This window comes from Strix aluco, chromosome 25 (assembly GCF_031877795.1).
Source record: "Strix aluco isolate bStrAlu1 chromosome 25, bStrAlu1.hap1, whole genome shotgun sequence".
Classification (NCBI taxonomy): domain Eukaryota; kingdom Metazoa; phylum Chordata; class Aves; order Strigiformes; family Strigidae; genus Strix; species Strix aluco.
Window position 1 is genome coordinate 4077405 of NC_133955.1, and position 20504 is coordinate 4097908.

A 20504-nucleotide genomic window follows, 5' to 3' on the forward strand; every position below is an offset into this window, starting at 1 on the left:
GATGGGATGCTTGCGAGAGGGTTAAGGCCAAACGAGCTTTATCCCTGTGATTTATTATTTTGAAGCAACCTGGAAAAGTCACCGAGCAAGCATTTCCTTACGGGTGCCTTGCTAGATAACCAGCAAAAGAGCCAGATTATTTTTAATGGGTTTATATTGTAAACTGAGGGGGGAAAAAAAAAAAATCCTTTCTGAAAGTCTTTTGGATGTCGCCGGTGTGGGTGAGCTCGCCTTGCTCCTGGGGGGTGCAGACAGGCTGAGCCCATCTTGCTTTCTGGTGAAATACTTATTCTGGCAGGGAGCAGCGAGCCGTCCTGCTCACTTGTTCCTCTCGCTGCAGCTGAAACTTGAGGGCAGCCTCTTGTTCAAGATATTTTTTAAAAATGAAAATTAGTTATGACTTGGATCTTAACTAAAACCACTTCAGAAGCTTAAAAATATTAGCTAGGCAAAATGATTAAGCAAGTGTGACGGGAACACATACCGTTGTATTTCAGTTAGCCGCATGCAGTAGTTTCCTTTTCTCCCTTTGTTATTCTCTAAATTGCTTAAAAACCTTCCCTTGCTGCCGCTCTTCTGTTAATAGCACTGAGACCTTCCGCTCCTCTGGAGGTGATGGGCGACCGCATCCCTCTCTGGGGTGTCCCCACACTCGGGGGGATGCTCGGGGGGTACCGGCATCTCCGTGGCAGGAGCTCACCCTGGATAAAGGAGATGAGGGAGTTTGCTTCGGTCCCCAGTTAGTCATGGTTCACCCTGGGTGCGATAGAGGTTTTTTTCAGGGTGCTGGACGATTAAAGCAGCTCTGTTTGCGATTTGTTTTTTTGTTTTGAATAAAAGTTGCCATGACTGGCCCGCCGGGATGTTAGCTGCTTGCACAACGTGCACGCTAGGAAGTAAATCAATCCATGTGAGTGTTATTCAGCTAGCGATAATTTAGATTTTATGGCTTCCCCGTTTATTTTAAAGGGGGGGGGGGGGGGGGGAAGTCAAGTGGCCAGGATTTTAAAAAAATTTTAAAATTCAAGTTGTGATGTACGAGTGTGAGAAATGACACTCAGTGTCTGGGTGCATCCTTATGTGTTGGGATGGGGCTGAGGATTATGTGGAGCTGCCTTGTCGGGTTTAAGAAGGTCGGATTTTCTTAGAAATCCCAATTTTATTACTGACTCAAACGCCATCTCCCCGTGTCTCTGCTCCGCAGGCGTCTTAAAACATCCTCGTCCGGGGAAAAATCGTTGATCCGGTCCTTCCCTCCTCTGCTGCACAGGGCTGGTTTGCTCAGTAAGTAGATATTTTATTAAAAAAAATAGTTTTCTCGATTGAGGGGGAAACAAAACAGCAGTGGGACAGTGGCGAGAGCCCAGCTGCTGCGCTCATTGGGTTGATGGTGGATTTGGGGTGATGCTCACCAGGGTTTGGGGCCCCACGTCTCCCCCCCGTGTGTTTAGATTTGCTGGTTTTGAGCCTGACCTTTGCATTTTGAAGAAACTCCCTCTCGTGTTGCAATCCCAGGCTTGTAGGGCTGTTGTGGTGCTGTGGAAGTGAAAGCGCTTTGTGCTAAGTGGGTCTTAAAAAGCAAACCCCAGGGCAGTCAGCTGCTCTTCTCCGGCCTGTTGAGTTTCATCCCTGACTTTCAGCAATGTCAATAAAAAAGTTGGATGGCGATAGCCTTTGTGTCCCCCTTCTTTGTGTCCCCCTTCTTTCCGCCCCCCCTTTCCGCCCCCCCCTTTCCGCCCCCCCTTTTTGCCCCCCCCTTTTTGCCCCCCCTTTTTGCCCCCCCCTTTTCCCCCCCCTTTTTCCCCCCCCTTTTTCCCCCCCCTTTTTCCCCCCCCCTTTTTCCCCCCCCTTTTTCCCCCCCCTTTTCCCCCCCCTTTTCCCCCCCCTTTTTCCCCCCCTTTTTCCCCCCCCTTTTCCCCCCCCCTTTTCCCCCCCCTTTTTCCCCCCCCTTTTTCCCCCCCTTTTCCCCCCCCTTTTCCCCCGCCTTTTCCCCCCCTTTTTCCCCCCCCTTTTTCCCCCCCCTTTTTCCCCTCCCCTTCCCCCCCCCTTTCCCCCCCCCTTCACCCCCCCTTCACCCCCCCTTCACCCCCTTTCACCCCCCCTTTTTTTACCCCCCCCTTTTTTACCCCTCTTTTTTTCCCCTGCCTCTTTTTTTTTCCCCTCCCCCCCTTTTTTTTTACCCCCCTCTTTTTTTCCCCACTGATGGTAAGGTGCTAAATGTTTTTTTATGGAAGCAGTGAGTCAACACATCTTCCCGCCGCGGCAGGGAGAGAGGAGCTGCCATGGGATGGTTTGTCCCTGTTCTTATCACCCGTTTCTGACCACGGCGGAGCGTGGTCTGTGCCTTCAAACCACTGTCTCACTTCTCCCTTCTTAGATACTGTTTTAGAATAAAGCCTGTGTGGTTTTTTTATTGTATTATTTTATTTTTTTTTTTTTTTCCTCTTCTTACCAGCAATTTGTGTGAAACCCCCGCCGTGTCTCTGGGTGGACACCTCCCTGTACCCCCCTGGACCTTCAAACCTTCTCCAGCGATCGCATGGTGGCAAGGTGAGACCCCTCAAACCCCCCCCCAGCTTTTCTCTTCCCCTCCTCCCTTCCTCCTCCCGTGAGCCTCTGGGAGGGATCTGCGACATGAAGTTTCCATTTGGAGCTGGCAAATTCCTGGTATGCCGGTTTCTAGGAAATGTGGCTCGGGATCGTGTGCTTGGTGAAACCCTAGCATGTGCGATACCTGTCTGTCCTCAGCCTGGGGTCGGACATCTGCATCCCATTCTCCGCTCGGAATTTTCTCCTGTTTCTCCGGGCTGGAAGAGAGCAACATCTGTGTGGAGTGCGGATTGTAAATGTAAATGGTTTATGGCGTGGATTTCTGTGCGGTGTGTGCTGGTGTTGTACAGCGTGCATCCTCCAGGAGCAAAGTCTTCCTCGCTCGGAAGGTGTGTGCGAAGGGGAGAGGCTTCGAGATGCACCCGTGCGGTACCTGGCAGCCTGCAAAGCAGGCAACACTCAAGGGTGATGAAGGTGGGGAAAACACCAGCCACTGCCCAGCTTAAAAAGAAAAAAAAAATCCTTTTGTTGTACCTGCTTTTAAAAAAACCAGACAAAAACCGTACAGAGTGTATTTTTCTGAAGCAGCAGCTGAATTAAGGGCTGATTGTATGGGAGTGCTAAAATGGGGGACGAAGCTGTGGGTGCTGTATCGGGGCGTGCAGGAGGGAGCTCTGCCTGGGCAGCCTGTGCCTGCTGCGAGCTGCTTAATGGCTCGTGGGCATCGACTGCAGCTTAATTGCTCGTGGGCATCCATCGTGGCTTAATTGCACGTGGGCATCGTTTGCTCGTGAGCATCGATCGCGGTGATGCCGCTCTCTGTTTGGAGGAGGGAAAAATAATATTTGCAACTGCTTGTGTCAACGTGCAGGGCGGCGTTTGGGGAAACAGCAGATTTGCAAGAAGGAAGGATGCAGCCGTCGTTGCTTTTGAGTAATTCAAGGAGTTTATATTAATTTAGCAGGACTGAGAACAGGCGTGTGCCGGCGCTGCGGGTCGGGGTGTGCTGGTCCGAGTGAAGCACACGTCGTGCACGTGTAGGAGTCTCCTGAACTTGCGAGCCTCCTTGTTTGCTCAGCTAGAAGCTCGTCAATGTATTTTGTATTAATTAATGCGGAAATACTTGCCCTTGAAGGATTGATTTTGTCCAGATGTCAAATTTTAAAGCTTGTTTATTATAGCTCTTAAATTACAGATGAAACAGCTACGCTGAGTTTTCAGATCATCCGGTAGAGCGGGGACTGATTAAAAGCAAACAAGGGAAAACTCCAAACCCTTCTCTTTAGCAGTGAGGAATAACTTTGCCCTTTTGCAGGGACTGGGGAGGGTGGAGGTGGCAGCTCGGAGTCCCTACGGCTGCACAGCAGCCCCGTGCCCAGCCACGAGCACCCAGGGGGGGTGGCCAGAGACATGGACCAGACCCCGGCATCGGGCCTGGAGCTTGAGCAGGGGCAATTTTGGGGGTTTACAGGCTCCTGCAAGGGACTTTGCTTCAGCATGGGAAGAATCAAGCTGTGCAAAACTCACCCAGACTGTGCAAAACTGTCCCAAAACATGCAAAACCTCCCTGTCATCCACGTGCACCTTTCCTGGGGTGTGCTCTGGATTTCTTTAATCACTTTCCCATCGCTTTTATTCTCTGTGCATGAAATCCCTTCCCTCTCCGGGCCTTTCATTGATGCCCTTAGGCTTTGCTGAATTGCTGCACCTCTCAGTGGAGGAGGCCCCCCCAGCCCGGGGGGTTTAACCCTTCCCCACCCTGTCTCCGCCTCCCACCCATCCCTATTTTCCTCCCAGGGAAATGAAGCAGCAGTGGGTGTTTGGAGGAGGGAGGATGGTTGAGCTCAGCTTCGTTTATAGACTTACAACATTAAGCATGTGAGTAACAACAATGGGAAAGCAGGGTCTGCTTGGGGTGTCAGAAACACGCAGGGACTTTTGCACGGGGTAATTAATGAATCAATCCTCTCTCTGTATCCTGAGCACTCGTGGTCCTCCAACAAGAAGATTCAGGCTTTGACACCTCCAGTGAGCTTGCACGGCTCTCGGCGACAGTCCTTGGCTCCCTGGTATTTAGATCTCGGAGAGTAGCAGATGATTTTTTTTTTTTTTTTTTCCCCTACAACTGTTTGTTTCAAATTAATTGGGATTTTGGACCCCAGCCAGTCTCCTTCTGTTGCTCCAAACCGGAGATAAGCGGGAGCAGCGCGGTCTTTTCTCTAACCTAGTTGGAGCCGTTTTTGCTGGACAGAGAAGTCTCGAGCTCTTTCATAATGTGGACCACATCTTAATAGCCAGTCTTGTGGGCTCCATCCCTCCCACTGCTTCTGACGCAGAGCGTCTCCCCTCCTGCTCGCCTTGGCCAGCTTCCCTGGATGACTCCACTAATTGCTTACGTAGAAAAATAATGAGAAGGATGCGTATGATGTATTTTTAGACGTCTCTTGGTGGGATTTAGCAACCGGCGAGCCAGAGCCAGCACCTCCCCATCCGTCCTCTGCATCCCAGTGGTGGCTGCTTGGTGGCCCTCGGGAGGTTCTGCCCCAGGAGGTGGCACTTCTTTTGCAAGCTGCTTCCCTTTTTTTGGGCTCCTCCTGGACCTTAATAAATGGGTTATGGATGCTGCATCCTTGGTGCTGCACAGGATCTGTGCTGGGAAGCCCTGAGCCAGTGCGTGGTGCCGGCAGCGTGCCCATGCCACGATGGACACCACCACCTCCTCGCTCATCTCCTGGAGGGTGGCCACAGCGGTGGCAGGGCAGCAGGGACCATGGTGGCTTGGAGACCATCTCAGCGCCCAAATCACAGAATGGTTTGGGTTAGAAGAGACCTTTAAAGATCATCTAGTCCAGCCCCTCTGCCATGGGCAGGGACACCTTCCACTAGACCAGGTTGCTCAAAGCCCCGTCCAACGTGGACTTGAATGTTTCTAGGGATGGGGCATCTGCCATCTCTCTGGGCAACCTGTTCCAGTGTCTCACCACCCTCATTGTAAAAAATTTCTTCTGAAGTAACCAATGGCATGTTTTCCAATGCATAAGTACCCATAAGATGATGACTCTCACCACCAAAGTTGCTTTATTTTAGTGTTTTTTGAGGTGTTCCCCTCTGAAACCTCAGCAGAGCAGGGGAGAGGGAGCAGACACAAAATCTCATTAAATATTACCCCAAAGACTGTGATAATTGAGCATTGCAGCAAGTAGTTCCCTTATTTTTCTGTTTGCTTCTTCCATTGCAGGGTTCTTTGTGTCTCGGTGGCTTCCTGTGCCGGGGGGGCCAGGCTCCAGCTCTTCCCTTTACACCCGGGTGCGAGGAGCACAATTCTTCTTGCAGCACGACTTATCTGCCCTTGGAGCTGAAAACATCCTTTCTTTGCTCTTTTTGAATCCCCCAAATGAATGATTTCTCCTGCTGGTTAACATCAGCTTCCACACCAAAGACTGTGGGAAAGTTTCGCAATTAGAGTGACTTTAATAGATCTGGTTTATGTCTTAAAAAACCCATCGCTTTCTAATTCTCCGTCACATGTTTCCTTGATTACGTGTCGCGCAGCAGTGTGGCTACCAAAATAGCCTTACGGTCTGAAGGAAATCATCAGGAAATATGTTTTTTAAACCGTAGGCAATTCTCTTTTCACCAGGCACCATTGGAAAAAGGCTGCGTTTGACAAAAAACGTGGCTTTTCTGGCACCCCGGCTGCTCGCGTGGTGACGCTGGGAGCGTCGTGCTCCAGCAGTTTGCCCAAACCTCCCCCAATTTCTTAGAGTCTTGCTGTGAATTTTCTCTTTATCCACCCAAATAGTTGGGATTCTTTTGGTGTTGGGTTTGCTTTAGTTTTTGGAGAAGATGCTTGCTGTGCGTTCAGGTCTTTCCATGCCGGGTGATGCTTTGCTTGCCTGAGACTTGGAGCCAGCCCTCGCTTTTTGGGGTGTTCTTGGTGGGCAGGAGAAGGTGAGGTTTGCCTGGGGTTGAGGTGCTGCTTTCTGAATAATAGAGTCTCTGACAAATAGGTAATTCCTTGTGGAAAATAATCTTGAATCGTATAAAATAACTCAAAAGGCAAAGGCTCGCCCGGTGTGTGTATTTCTAGCACCTGTATCCAAGGGGTGCCCACCCCCACTGAGCCACAAGGGACGGGTGAAGCTTGGTGGCCATCAGCCCTTTGCTTCTTGCCCACGAGCGCTTTCATCTCTCCTGGCTTCGCCACAGCCCTCGGTGTCTGTTGATGTAGGTGCTTCAAAAATAGTCCTGCATCAAAATGGATGCTCGGCAGAGCACCACCTCAGAAGCACCCAGTGGTTTGGGTGCAGCACCCCGAGATGAGTTTCCACGTTCCGCAGGGTGTCAGGTGTCAGGCTGACACGTGCGTTACCTGCTGGTGCTTTTTTGGGTAAAACTCTTGCTGGGGGAACATCCCGGGGCAATGCTGGGGGTGCAGTGTTGACCTAGGGAGGCTGACGATGAAGGCTGGGGACCTCTGTGAGCATCCCCCTCGCTGCGGCCAGGCGGAGCCGTGGGGCTGTCCCCTGTCCCCGTCGGTGAGGACGGCTGGTCACGCGTTGGGGTTTCCTGCGCGCTGCGGTTCAGCGGAGCCTGGGTGGCCCCTGGGAAGGGATTTTCCGCTCTGCACACTTGAGATGTGCTCGAAGCTTCCTGCCCTGGCCCCGCAGCAGAGCGAGCTGCTTATTTTCTTTAACCCTTTCCACTTACACCACCTCCCGTGGTCCTGCCGGGCTGACGGGGTGTGTGCTGTGTCTCCCCAGGTCCGGGGCTTATGCGAGGAGACCATGACCACTGATGAGGCCACCAAGAGCGAAGGGGAGGTGCAGGTGGCCACGGCTCTCGCCGAGCGCGGGGAGGACATCACGCCGGCTCGAGACCGAGGGGTCCTGAAGGTGAGGGGGGCTGCCAGGAGGGTCCTGCATTTCTTTTTGCATTTTGGGGTGCATGGTCACGTTGGCGAGCTGCATCTCCAGCCCTTGGGGTCATGTCGTACTTCCAGGGCTGTAGGACTGATTTTTTAAAATTATTTGAAACGCAAAGGAGATGAACATCACTTGGAATAAAGAAGGATGGAGCGGTGTTTGAGATTGATGGATTCAGGCTGCTCAATGAATTTCGCTGCTATTGTGTTCCTAATCAGATTATTAGCTGTAAATCCACAAAGCATTTTTGTGTGTGACTCACAGACATTAGAAAGAACACATTACTGAGGTCATCCAGTCTGCTCCACAACCCCTTTTTCATATTCAAGGCCGTTTCTGGATAGTTCTGCTCCCCAGCGCTTGCTCTTCTCCAGTTGAATAGGACCTTTCCTCTAAGAATAGCATCCTCCCCTGCTCCATCCTCAGCTCGAGAACTGCTTGTTCCAGGCTGTAGCATTCAAAAAAAGAAAAAAAAAAAAAAGAAGAAGTGTTGACAAGAAGCGAGTAGTGAAATGACACACCCCTGTGAGTAAAATGTGTACGGACAGAAAGCGAGCGTAATTGCATTCGCTTCAGGTTTCGAACCGCCGTGTTTATCCAGACACCTCCGCAGAGTACGGGCAGGTCTCTGCTCTCAGCCCTGTCCCATTCCGTCACCGTGGCTCCGGTTTGGGATTTATTTTTAGGGGCTGATGGGAGGACAAATTGAATGACTCCCCCTCGAGCCTTCCTTTGGTTTAGAGCAGCATTGGGATGTGTGTGCATGTGCGTATATATATTTTTATATATATATGCGTGTGTGTGTGTATATAAAGTATATGCATGTGTGTGTATATATAAAAATGTGTATGTGTATATATAAAAAAGCATTTGTGTGTGTATATCTATCTATATCCATACATATATCTCTCCATATGCTCCTTGGCTGTCCCATGGCCTCCCTTCTCACTGGTGGTTTCTCTCTCTCAGATCATTAAACGACCCGGGAGTGAAGACGAGTCCCCCATGATTGGGGACAAGGTTTATGTCCACTACAAAGGCAAACTGGCCAATGGTAAAAAATTTGACTCCAGCCGTGACCGGAACGAGCCCTTTGTCTTCAGCCTGGGCAAGGGTGAGCCAGTCTGGGGGGTGTGACCGGGGGGATGCGCAAGAACGGGATGATCCGGGGGGGGGGGGTGGGATGATCCTAGGGGTTGGACCCTGTTGCAGGACAGATGGATGGTGTCAGCCCTGCCTTCAGTCTGAGGGTGGGGTTTTTTTTGGGGTGCTATCCTTGCAGCACCCAGGTGGGGTTTTTTCTGGGCTGCCGGTTGCTCCCTCCTGCCTGACATCTGCCTCTCTCCTAGGTCAGGTAATCAAGGCGTGGGACATCGGGGTGGCTACCATGAAGAAGGGAGAGATCTGCTACTTGCTCTGCAAACCCGAGTACGCGTACGGCTCTGCTGGCAGTGCCCCCAAAATCCCCTCCAACGCCACCCTCTTTTTTGAGGCAAGTAATGCCAGCGAACCGGCGCGTGGATGAGCTCGCTCGCTCTCTTTCTGCCTTGCCAGCCAGCTCAGAAACAAAAAAAAAAAACCAACCCAACACAAAAACCAGCTTGGATTCCTGAAACGTGTCCCTCTGCTCCAGGAACCGCTGCCAGGGTTTTCTCAGAAATGTGTGTCTGAGCTGGGAGGCTGGGACTGAAACTCTGACTGGGGAGAGCCCCAGTGCCGGAGGGGGGGGAGTGGGCAGATTCCCAGTTTAAAAATGCACATGGGAAGGAGAAAGCGGCTGGGAAATGCCTCTGGGTGCTAAAAACTGATTAGTGCCGCGGGGCGGTAGGAAAGCCAAGGTTTTGGCACGGTGTGTTCACTGGGCAGGGCTCGTCGGGACAAGGCGGTGGAGCGGGAGGAATGAGTCTGTCCTAAATTAAGGCTTAGTCCTTCCAAGTCGAGTGGGGACTAAGCCGTGGGTCAGAGCTGGTCCCGTCGGAGAATGAAGGGGAAACTCCTGCCCACTCTGGTCCTGGGCAGTTTTCACAGCACCTTCCAGCAGCGGCCGTGTTGTACCCTTACAGGCTTAATAAACTTATTTTTACTGTTACGCTTCAGGTACTGGATGTGTCCCAATTTCTAATAAATCGGGTGTATTATGCTGTGGCTTGGAGCTGGCTTTTATGGGCAACTTCTGCTCGTCAGCTGAATGGAGAATTAGCTGGCTTGGCACTCCAGCCAGGAGATGAACTGCTGCTTTGTGGCTTTTCTGTTGTTTTTCTCTTCTCCTTCCCCCCCATCCCCGAGCTCTGCCCACCTTTTCTTTACTATTTTATTTTTTAGGTCGAGCTGCTTGACTTCAAAGGTGAAGACTTGTTTGAGGATGGAGGGATAATCCGGAGGATCAAGAGGAAGGGAGAAGGTTATTCGAACCCTAACGAAGGTGCTACGGTGGAAAGTGAGTGCTGGTCTCTCCGGGGGACGGGGGGGCTGGAGGGGTGAACCTGCCCTGGAGGAGCCCCGCTTTCTTCTCCCTAGCAAGGAGCTGCTGGCCATATATCGATGGAAGGTGGCCGTGTGTCACGGTGCAGTTCCGTCCATCCGGAGGCCGCAGGGGATGGCGAGGGGCTGGGAGAGCAGCGGTTCACTGCCCGCCCGGGGAGGCAGCTCCGAGCTCTCCCTGGCACGGCCCCGGCGGCGGCTCTGCCAGAGCTGCTGGCCGGGAGGGTTTGATTGGAAAACCTCAGGCTGCGATGAGGGAGTGACGGCTCGAATATAACCTGCGCTCTGTTTTCTTCATCGTGTTGACAAACACATCCCTGTGAGCCTCGGAGCTGCTCAGCAAGCGGCCAGGGGGAGGATGGAGGAAGCAAACCCCCACGGGGTTTTGGGGCTCTGCTGTCTCCCCCAACCCTTTTGCATCTGTTGCAGTGTCCAAGCTGCTCTGGGATGCGCCGGCTGCCGAAAACCCGGGCTCTGCCTTGCCTCAAAAACAGCAGTAGCTGGGACATCTTTCCCCGATGGCATCCCTTGCTGAGTGTTTCAGGCACTGACACAGGCGCTCAGCAGCTTCTTTGGCCTCCTTGTTCCAATGCTGATCATGGTTTCGGTGGGTTTTATCACACCTCTTGCAGAATGGAGCCTTTTCTTTTCCTTCCCCTGCAGCCAGAGGGCTGCTGCTGGAGGGGGCGAGAAAGGAAATTAATACAAGGGGTTTGCTGAGGCCGAGGTGGTCTTAGCTGACATGGGAGGATGAGGAGCTTGGGTCTCTCCCTGTCCTGATCACGTTTCTGGAGCAGACATTTTGCAGGGCTGGACGGGGGAAGCCAGGCTCGTTTTATTTTTTGTCCTTCCCAAGAACCACTCGGCCACAGACAGAGCTCGCTCCGTACGGGAGGCATTTACTTTGTTTTCTGTCTTTCAGAGCTCCTGTACACAAAGATTAACTCCCTTTAGCGAAGGAGAAATTGGATCTGAGCTGTGACAGCTCATAAAACTCACCGCCTTAAATGGCTGGTTCTTCTAACAAGGCTTTCTTTTAAGGAAAAATGAGTTTTTTGACTCAGATTCGACTGTCTGCCTCTCCCGCAGTGAGCATCCTAGCTGGGGACCAGCTGCGAGCCGAGCTTCAAGCCAGCTCTGCTACCCCAAAGATTAAACTGAAAGACTAAATGTAATTGAAATCATCACAGATCCAGCATTCCTCTTCATTTCGATTAGGTCTGAGCGCTTTACAGGCAGTGCTGTGCCCAGTGCGGAGGATGGGAAGAGCCCTGGTCCCTCTGTCGTTGTTCCCTTTGCAGCTTGAGGTTTTCTGGAGCGTGACGATGCTTTAATGGCTCGGGAGGGGACTGAGGCAGGGAGTGGTGGTGCCAACCAGGAATCGTCTCTCTGAAAGGGTGTAAGGAGCCAAATAACGAGGCTCCTCGTACGCCTGATGCCCCACAGCCTATTATCCCTGTTTTACCCATTTCAAATGGGTGTGTCCAGCGGAGCGAACGCTCGCGTCCTGGAGCTGGATGCCCGGCCAGGCTGTCCTGTGGATGTCCCGTGCAGGGCAGAGACCGGGAACGCTGCGCTGATCCCGCCGGCAGCGCACCAGCCGCTCCGCTCGCCGCTCCTGGGGCCCTTCATTCATTTGCACCTACACATCCCTATGCATCAGGGGCCAGTAAGTACATCCCAGTGAGAGAGAACAAGGAGAAGCAGCACCTGGGCGTCTTGCAGTGAGCATTTTGGGTGCAAATAGGTTGGTTTGTTTGGGGTTTTTTTAACAAATGCAGTGATATTTATGGTGGGCACTGTGCTGGCGATGGCCTGGCAGCCATGGGGACGGCTTGGCAGCCCTCCCTGGGGCAAGGCTGTGACCCAGGGGAGCAGTGATGGTTTATCTCAGCTGTGTATTTGGGAGCATCGCTGCTGGAATTAAGCTGGAAGAAACCATACTTCCAGGAGCAAGCATCTCCAGGCTGGAGTTTTGAAAGCATTTTAGTAGGTTTTAAGTTTTACAGACCCTAATTTGCAGTTCCGGTCCCTAAAACCCAGGCTGCAGTCAAAATCTGGCATTCCAGCTTTTGTTACAACCTTTCCCCCCACCCCCTCCTCCTTCTCCATTTTTAATCTGAGTACAAATTGCTGTCAGCACATCAAGTTCGTGTGCCAGCCGCACTCGGTACACTCTGTTCTCAGCTCTTCAAAAACAAAATCGCTGCAGGCACCGAGAGAACAATAAGTCAGAGCTGCAACCGGAGTGATGTTCCTTCAGCAGCTTTTTTTTCCCTGTAATCCAAGAGCGACTGCAGCCAGCTGACCTGCTCCTGGAAACCCGAGCGGAGATTTTTCCCCCCGCTTTGCCCGGTGTTTTTTATGTGCAATTAATATAGAGCAAAACTATCCTCGAAGGGAAGGATTGCAGAATCCTCCCGTGCATCCTGTTTTAAAGCGGGATCTTCCCGTCGCTGCCGCATCCTGCTGGGGCCAGGGGACTTGGGAGAGTGTAGTGCTGCTTTTGGGGTCAGGGATTATTGATCTGTACTCACTGGGAACATGTAGGGAGAGGGCATGGTGCTGGGTTATCTGTATTTTAGGCTGAATTTTCCACTTTCTTACGCCTAAAAAAATAGCCACCTCAGTTTTGGGTAGTGCAAAAGCAGAAGTCAGCCCCGGAGGAGCTGGATTTGCCTTTTGTCCTCGTCCCGAGCTGGGTGAGCACACGCCAGCCTGAGCCCTGTGGTCGCTGCGCACCAGTGATGGATGCAGGATGCGTCCCGGGGTGCTGGCAAGCACGTGAGCATCCTCCGCGCTGCTGTACTTGAGTCCCAGCGTGGCTTCGGTGGCGGGAGGGGGGTGAGGAGGCAGAGCTCGGTGGGGAGAGCATCCTCGGGCTGCGTTACAGCGGCGTTTAACGCCCGAGGACTGGACCTGCCCTGGGAACGGGGGTCTGACTGCGGTCTCGCTTAGCCCGCACGTCTCATCACGGGGGATTTCTGTAGGTCCCAGGGCAGGGAGGTGTCCGTGGGGCAGAGATGGGCAGGTTTCCTTCAGCCCAGGCTGCAGCTCTCCCATACGGAGCCTGGACCCCCTCGGCAGTGTCCGGCACGGCGTCTGCTTCCACTCGCCTCCTGCCACCCGGGGTGAGATGCGTGGTGCCCCGCGGTAGCTGGGGTCACATCCTGCGGCTCTGTGTGGTGCTGGAGGGGCTCTGTGAGCAGCCCTCGGCCCCGAGGGTTGTTTGCTTTCCAAGCATCCCTCCTCTCCCCGCTTCAGCAGCGCTCACACAGGCGATACCTCCTCTCTGCTCTGCAGCGAGCAAAGGTAAAGCTTGTGTCCTTCCAGGCTGCAAAGTCCTTAAGCACAGTTGTGTTGCCTACCATTAATTTTTCCTCTTAAAACCTTTTTTTGTTTGTTTTGCCTTTTTTTTTTTAATGGTACATAGGAGCTCCTTATGAAATTGCTTTGACTTTATACCTGCCCACACGCGTATGCCTTGTACCCTGCAAGCAGAGTGTAAAGAACATAAAACTGTCCCCAAAGCCTGGAACGTCTTCAGGATCAAATAAATAAAGAATAATCTTGCTGTGGAAACCCAGCCAGGAGTACCAGGTGGTGACTGTGCCAGGTACCCAGTGTCCGCTCCGGCTGTGCTTCTGCCAGCGTCTGGGGCTGGAACAGCACGGTTATTGGTTGAAGATTAAAAAAGAAAAAAAAAAAAAGTTTATCTTGTACTTTGAGTTCTTAGAGGCAGGAGAACATAGCCTTGTTTTCGAGGTAGAAGGCAAGGCGGTATAGCGCTGTATAGAAGGTTTGTAATCGCCGTGATAAACTCTGCATGGCGCCGTGCCAGGAGCAATATCCAGTTCCAGTAAGACTTGACTCGTGCAGTGGAGTACGAGGGGAACATATTAGTCATGATGTTTATCTGTTGTCTGGTCCTTGGTTAGACAAGATAGGCCTGCCTTGCTTTTCAACAACGTTTCCAAGCCCTCCCCATCCCTCCCTGCTCACCAGGGGCTCCTCCGCTGCCCCCAGCCCCGTGTCTTCCCCCTTCAAGGCTGGAGGCTTTGCTGGATTTTGGGAGATAACGCTTTATAAGATACTCTATAAGATGCGTTTTTGGAGCCTCCCTTGCCTTGGTTTGGGTGGCTCCGGGTGCGATCCTGCCCTGTCCCCTCTCGCCCCGCTGCAGTTCACCTGGAGGGTTTCTGCGGTGGCACCAGGTTCGACTGCAAAGATGTGAAGTTTGTCGTGGGCGAAGGGGAGGACCACGACATCCCCATCGGCATCGACAAAGCCCTGGAGAAGATGCAGAGGGGAGAGCACTGCATCCTCTACCTCGGGCCACGGTAAGGAGCATCCCCGTGGGGATGCCGTTTAGTTTTAAGCTTCCAGCATCCGAGGTTGTTTCAGCACTCGTGGAAGATGGTGAGCCTGAAATTAGGACTCTCGGGTTAGCAGTGCCAGCAGGGGTGGCAGGAGTGATGGGTGGCATGTAGGCAGGAATCTCGAGATGCTGTAAAAAATCAGGTAAAAGGGGTTTATCCGAGTCCTGTGGCTGCGAGGAAAATGTCTCCCTGGAAATGTCTCCTTACGCTGGAGAGAAACCTGTATAAAAAGACAGGTTTGATGCACCCGGAGAGGATGAGTCCCAATATATAACACACTGTGTATTGTCAGATATCTTTGCTTGCGGAGGATAACATCACGCTTGGCCCCAAAATGTTAGAAAACTGCAGGCGTGGAGCTGGGCGTGAAACCAGAATTAGTAACCTGGCTCTGTGTTTATGGCCAAACGCTCCCAAAATGAAGATTTTTCCCCCCCCCCTCCTCTGACAGCTCCTTTCTGCCCTCGCAGGTACGGCTTCGGCGAGGCGGGGAAGCCGAAATACGGCATCCAGGCGAACGCAGAGCTGGTCTACGAGGTTACGCTGAAAAGCTTTGAGAAGGTGAGGGCAGGAGCGTGCTGGTCCCCCCCCAGGCTGCGGGAGCGCCGGGCCCTGCGCAGCGTCCACCCCTTGTCCCTGGCGTGGCTGCAGCCCGGCCCCTGCTGAAGCGGATACGTCACCAAGGATCTCGGTGTTCTTAATTTGTTCTTCTCTGTTGGTTTGTTTTATTTTTCTGGCTGGTGTCCAAGGCTGGTTCTCTTATTTGTTCGTGGCCTTGTTTCTTTTGTACTTCCTTTTTTTTTTTTCCCCCTGTTATTTTTTTCCTTCCCCCCCTGCCATGTTTTCCCCCCTTTTTTCCCCCTTTTCCCCCTTTTTTCCCCCTTTTCCCCCCCTTTCCCCCCTTTCCCCCCCTTTCCCCCCCTTTTCCCCCCCCTTTTTTCCTCCCCCCCCTTTTTTCCTCCCCCCCCTTTTTTCCTCCCCCCTTTTTTTTCCTCCCCCCTTTTTTTTCTCCCCCCTTTTTTTTCCTCCCCCCTTTTTTTTCCTCCCCCCTTTTTTCCTCCCCCCTTTTTTCCTCCCCCCTTTTTTTTCCTCCCCCCTTTTTTTTCACCCAGGCTGCACAGATGAAAGTCAGTGTGTCCAGCCAGCTGGCCCCAAGGAGCTCTGCTGGTGTGCCCAGCCAGCTGTGCCTGTGGGGGGGCTGGTGATGGGATGCAGGAGATGCCTGTGGGATGGGGCAGGTGCTGCTGCACCTCATCCCCAGCTGGGTTCCCTCCCCACCCCATCACCCTGACCTAAGACCCACCGCATCTCCTCTCTGCTGGGGGATGTCTCTCCCCACCCTCCTCTTCCCTTTTTGGGGTTTATTTTTTGTCAGGGTTTTTCCTCCTGTGGGGTTGTGGTGCCCAAACCACCTTGCTCAGGGTGAAATGCCGAACCCAGCGGGGGTTTCCCTGTTGTGAAGGGCTCCAGGTTCACACCCCGATGTGTGCTCTGGGTGTCTCCTCGTCCCCAGCCCCTCAAATTAAAAAAGCTGCTGGGTCATCCCTCTGTAATACTGCCGTGACGAGCCCCGCTCGCTAACGAGCAATCCTAGAAGGCCACGCGGCCCTGCCGGTGCGGTGGGCTGCCCTGCTCCGCTGGGATTGCTCCGAGCGTTTATTTGCAGGCCAAGGAGTCGTGGGAGATGGACACCAAAGAGAAGCTGGAGCAGGCTGCCATCGTCAAGGAGAAGGGCACGATGTACTTCAAGGTTTGTAGACTTGGGGATGGTGGAGGCGAAGCACAGGAGCTGGAAATAAATTGGGGGTGACCGTCAGATAGAGGACTTAGTGGTGTCAGTGTCGGAGAAGCTGTGTGTCCCCCCCAGGCAGTGCTGGGGAAGGCGAGTCCTGCCCTTCCTCTGCCTTCTTCTCATTCCCTGAGTTAGCTCCCTTCTCCTTTCCCAGCGTTATCTTGCCCACGTGTGCTCCCTGAGGAGCAGGACAGCAGATCAGACTCTACCCAGGGGTGGATGTGGCCAGGGCTAATGCCAAGGGGCTTTGCAGTTCCCCTTCCTGGGCTGGGGCATCCCGGCCCTCTGCTCTGCACAGAGAAGGAACGCAAGCTCCGACTTGGCTTTTCACAGGGGCTGCACACCAGCAGCTCCAGCCCAGCCCCGGCGTGTTTGTAGGTATTCAGCATCCTCCTTCAGTCATTTATTTATTTCACACACTGCGTTAAACTCGTAACCTGTTTGCAGGATGTTTCGGGAGCAGACCGAGCGTTGTCGGCGCGGGTTCCTCTAGCCTCTTCTTCTTTGCTCCATCCCAGGAAGGCAAATACCTGCAGGCAGTGATTCAGTACGGGAAGATCGTGTCCTGGCTGGAAATGGAGTACGGCTTGTCTGAGAAAGAGTCGAAAGCCTCTGACTCCTTCCTCCTGGCTGCCTTCCTCAACCTGGCCATGTGCTACCTGAAGCTCCGAGAGTACGCCAAAGCTGTCGAGTGCTGCGATAAGGTAGAGGTGCCCGAGCCCGGGGGTTGGAGCATCCTCTTCTCTTGCATGTTTACACTTGGAATTTGGGGGTTTTTGAATTTCTTTTCCTATAAGAAGCAATTTCCAAGCAGCAGTGGGATGGTGGCATCCCTTCTGCACCTCGAGGCCCCTGCGGATGCTGCGTGCTCAGAGACTGCAGGAGCAAAAGTGCCTTTTGGAGTTCAAAATCCACCCGGGTGTTTGTTTACAACAGCTTTTCTTCCAAAGCTAGATCCATGTGAATGGATGCTGCGTGGACCGACAGCCTTAGGACGCTGTTTGGGTCTGCCCAGGCTGGGTCTGGGCGTTGGGTGCTGATCTGGGTATGACAGAGGCAGCTGGAGCTGCAGCGGATCTCCAAGCCCGCTGAGAAGTGGGATGGGGCTTTGCCAGTCCCTAAAAGAATTGCCACCCTGTCTTAGTTGGGAAACTATTAATTCTTTTATAAAAGCTTAAATTTAAGCATCTTGCACATGGGAAAAATAGTAAAGCTAGTTGCCTTAATCTAAAAGGTAAATCATCTCTGAGATGCACGTGTGGTTTTTACTAAAGGGAAATAATGTTGTTGCTAAAGCAGGCAGACAAAATCATGTTTAATCCATCAACTCCCTTCCCTCCAAGCTCCCCGTGCTCCTCTGGGCTCAAGTTTAGCCTTCACACCTGATTTCTTGTCTGTGGGTTTGTCTCCCACCGACTCTGCCACTCTCAGGGGGATTTTAAGCAAGGAGAAATAACTAAACTCTATTTATGACCTGCCAGCTGCTGACGGAGACAAGTCAGTTTTTGTTGAGCAAGATGCATGTGCTCTGGAGACTTGAAGCCACCTTGTCCTAATTTCAGCGGATTTAATGAGGCTTTGACTGTAGGGGCATCTTTTGGGGGAGCCCCAAGTTGCTAAAGAGGGGCCTGTGTGTTTCCAGGCACTAGGACTGGACCAGGACAACGAGAAGGGCTTGTACCGGAGGGGTGAAGCCAGGTTATTGATGAATGAGTTCGAGCTGGCAAAATGTGACTTTCAAAAAGTGCTGGAAGTAAATCCACAGAACAAAGCAGCCAAATCCCAGATCTCCGTCTGCCAGAAGAAGACAAAGGAGCACAACGAGCGGGACCGGAGGATCTACGCCAACATGTTCACAAAGTTTGCGGAGAGGGATGCAAAGGTGCGTGTTGCCTGTTTCTGGCCATCTAGCAGGCTGCGCTGAAGGATGCTTGGCAGGTTTGTGATGAGAAGAGATGGGTTAAAACCAATTAAATTATAGATCAGGTTGAGGATGGAGGGCTAGAGCCTGCTGCAGTGAGGAGTGGTTTATTTCTTGGTCTCTCTTACGCAGAGGCTGCGGTCAGATGCTCAATTATCAATAAAAGTAGTTGCAGTTTGAGCTCCTGAGGGCTGATAACAGGGTTGGCATTTGTATTTAATTTTGCTGTTCCCAGCTAGTGGCTGTTGATGACCTCCTGGTCACTGGTAAAATGAAATGTCATCCTGTCTCTGGCAGGGCCAAGGGTATTTTGAGACATGATAGTATGGATTTCCTGAAGCCGGTAAGGCAATCGCCTGCTCCTCTGCTCGTACGGAGAGATCGCTGTCTCCTGACAGGCTCCCGTCCAAAATTCCTCTGAACAAAACCCGGTGTACTGTAACGAGAGAGGACAGAGCTTTGCAAGCCGTCTGCACGGGTCATTTATAGTATAATCTCTTCTGAACTGCTGCCTGGAGGTGGAGGCTGTGGAATAAGTGACCGGTGCAGACCCTGGGGAGCAGCGTGCCGGGGTGAGGGGCTCGGGGCAGGGAGCGAAGCGGCCCCGGCCGGCTGCTGGCCCCGCGGTGCGTTGGCTGGTGCCGCCGGCTGTGATGGGGCGTCGCTGCCGGAGCAGGCACGAGGCTTTACCCTGCCCACGGCCGCGCGTAGGGGTGCACCAATGGCTTGCTGTCTCCTTCACAGAATCCCAGAATCACTCAGGTTGGAAAAGACCCTCGGGATCATCAAGTCCAACCCTCAGCCCGACTCTACAAAGTTCTCCCCTACCCCACATCCCCCCACAGCTCATCCAAACGGCCCTTAAACACACCCAGGGATGGGGACTCCACCCCCTCTCTGGGCAGCCTATTCCACTCTCTGACCACTCTTGCTGGGAAACATTTGTTCCTCATGTCCAGTCTGACCCTCCCCTGTTGCAGTTTAAAGCCGTTCCCTCTTGTTCTGTCACTAATTCCCTGGGAGAAGAGACCAGCACCAACCTCTCCACAACGTCCTTTCAGGGAGCTGTAGAGAGTGATGAGTCTCCCCTCCCCTTCTCCTCCTCACACTGAACAGTCCCAGCTCCTTCAATGGCTCCTCACAGGATTTATTCTCCAGGCCCTTCCCCACCTCGTTGCCCTCCTCTGCACTCGCTCCAGCCCCTCGAGATCTCTCTCGTATTGAGGTGCCCAAAACTGGACACAACACTCCAGGTGTGGCCTCACCAGTGCAGAGCACAGGGGACTCCTTGTCGCTCTGTGCCCCTGCCTCCAGTCCAGGCTGGCTCTGTGGCAGTGCCCTGCTCCTGTCGAGGCCGGTCACATCATTCCAAGGGGATCCCGTAGTTTCCCCAGCAGGTCGCTGAGCCGAGGAGGTTTAACCTCCGCCAGCCACTGAGCCAAGAAAACAGGAGCCTCTGGTGTGAGCTGCAGTGGTTGTAGGCAGTGGGGAGCCAAGGGGGATCAATTTTGCCTGCCCTGCCAGGCTTGGCTGCCTGTACCCATCCGCAGCATCGCTGTCACCTACCTGCTACTTCTGTTTTCAACTCCATGTGCTTTTATTTGCTGTTTTGCAGGAAGCAGCTAGCAAAACTGGGGTCAAAAAATCAGCCGAGAAAGCAGCTTGTGAAAAGGGACCGAAAGCTCCCGGTGCTGAAGATGAAGAGGCTGAAGGACACGTATGATGGAGGAGGAGGGGAAGGGAAAGCCTCCTGCCCTCGGCCCGAGAAAAAGGTTGCTGCCAGACCTCGGGACTCGCCAGTGTTTTCTTGTAAAGCTTGTTACAGTTTGTGTGATCGTGGAAGCAAAAAGCGCCTCGCAAAGAAAAACGAACCCCGTCCCACTGCCCTGGGTGTGCTCGGGGGCAGAGCGGGAGCGGCGGGACGCCGTGGGACCACCGCACGTGGAACAAATAGCTTTTAAACGGAGAGAAAGAGAAAAAAAAAAATAAATAAAAATTGAAACTCTTGGCTCTTGGGAGGTTTCCGTAGACAGCTCGTCCCGGCACCCTTGGCTTCGTGTCGGCTGTCGGCGCAGCATTCCAGCTCCTCCGAGATGAGTTGGGATGTGGGAGATGCTCCTCGTACGCTGCAGTGCTGCCTCCGGTTGTACCCGGCACGCAACCGCGCCGGGGCCAGCACCGGCTGCTGCGGCGGCTCCGCCAGCCCCGAGCGCGGGGGGGAGCACCGCCGGCACGGGCACAAGGGGCTGCTGGAGCCCAGGGCCCCGGAGCACCCCCCAACACCTCGCTCACCCGTGGGTGCTCGCTGGGGGTCGGGGGGGGGAAATTGCTTTTCTCTCCTGGTGGCTTCTTGCCTGTGGCCGAAGGGGTTGCGATGCGGAGCCAGGCGTGAGGGTGAGGATTCACGTCACCTCCGCTGCAGCCCCTCGGTGCAGGGATGCGGTTCGCCTCCAAAA

At 53.2% G+C, this 20504-nt stretch overlaps 1 protein-coding gene across 2 annotated transcripts; it reads left to right on the forward strand.

The window, feature by feature from the left end:
• Nucleotides 1–1200: 1200 nt before the first annotated feature.
• Nucleotides 1201–20056, forward strand: FKBP5 (FKBP prolyl isomerase 5). 2 transcript variants are annotated; one of them, XM_074850475.1, is made up of 12 exons: nucleotides 1201–1284; nucleotides 2456–2550; nucleotides 7314–7445; nucleotides 8445–8589; nucleotides 8825–8967; nucleotides 9798–9912; nucleotides 14140–14296; nucleotides 14806–14896; nucleotides 16002–16085; nucleotides 16646–16831; nucleotides 17770–18009; nucleotides 19664–20056. In XM_074850475.1, exons 3-12 carry the CDS (start codon nucleotides 7338–7340, stop codon nucleotides 19769–19771), a joined length of 1377 nt encoding a protein of 458 aa, XP_074706576.1. In that variant the 5' UTR covers nucleotides 1201–1284; nucleotides 2456–2550; nucleotides 7314–7337; the 3' UTR covers nucleotides 19772–20056. The 2 variants fall into 2 exon arrangements, with proteins under 2 accessions (XP_074706576.1, XP_074706575.1); XM_074850474.1 differs by having other exon boundaries at nucleotides 1215–1288.
• The last annotated feature ends 448 nt before the right edge of the window (nucleotides 20057–20504 follow it).

Bases quoted from the DNA above. Each gene is read 5' to 3' on its own strand.
- FKBP5 (XM_074850475.1), top strand. From the start codon at position 7,338: ATGACCACTGATGAGGCCACCAAGAGCGAAGGGGAGGTGCAGGTGGCC. The intron at 8,590-8,824 runs GTGAGCCAGTCT...CCTCTCTCCTAG, and splicing joins TGTCTTCAGCCTGGGCAAGG to GTCAGGTAATCAAGGCGTGG. The intron at 14,297-14,805 runs GTAAGGAGCATC...CTGCCCTCGCAG, and splicing joins ATCCTCTACCTCGGGCCACG to GTACGGCTTCGGCGAGGCGG.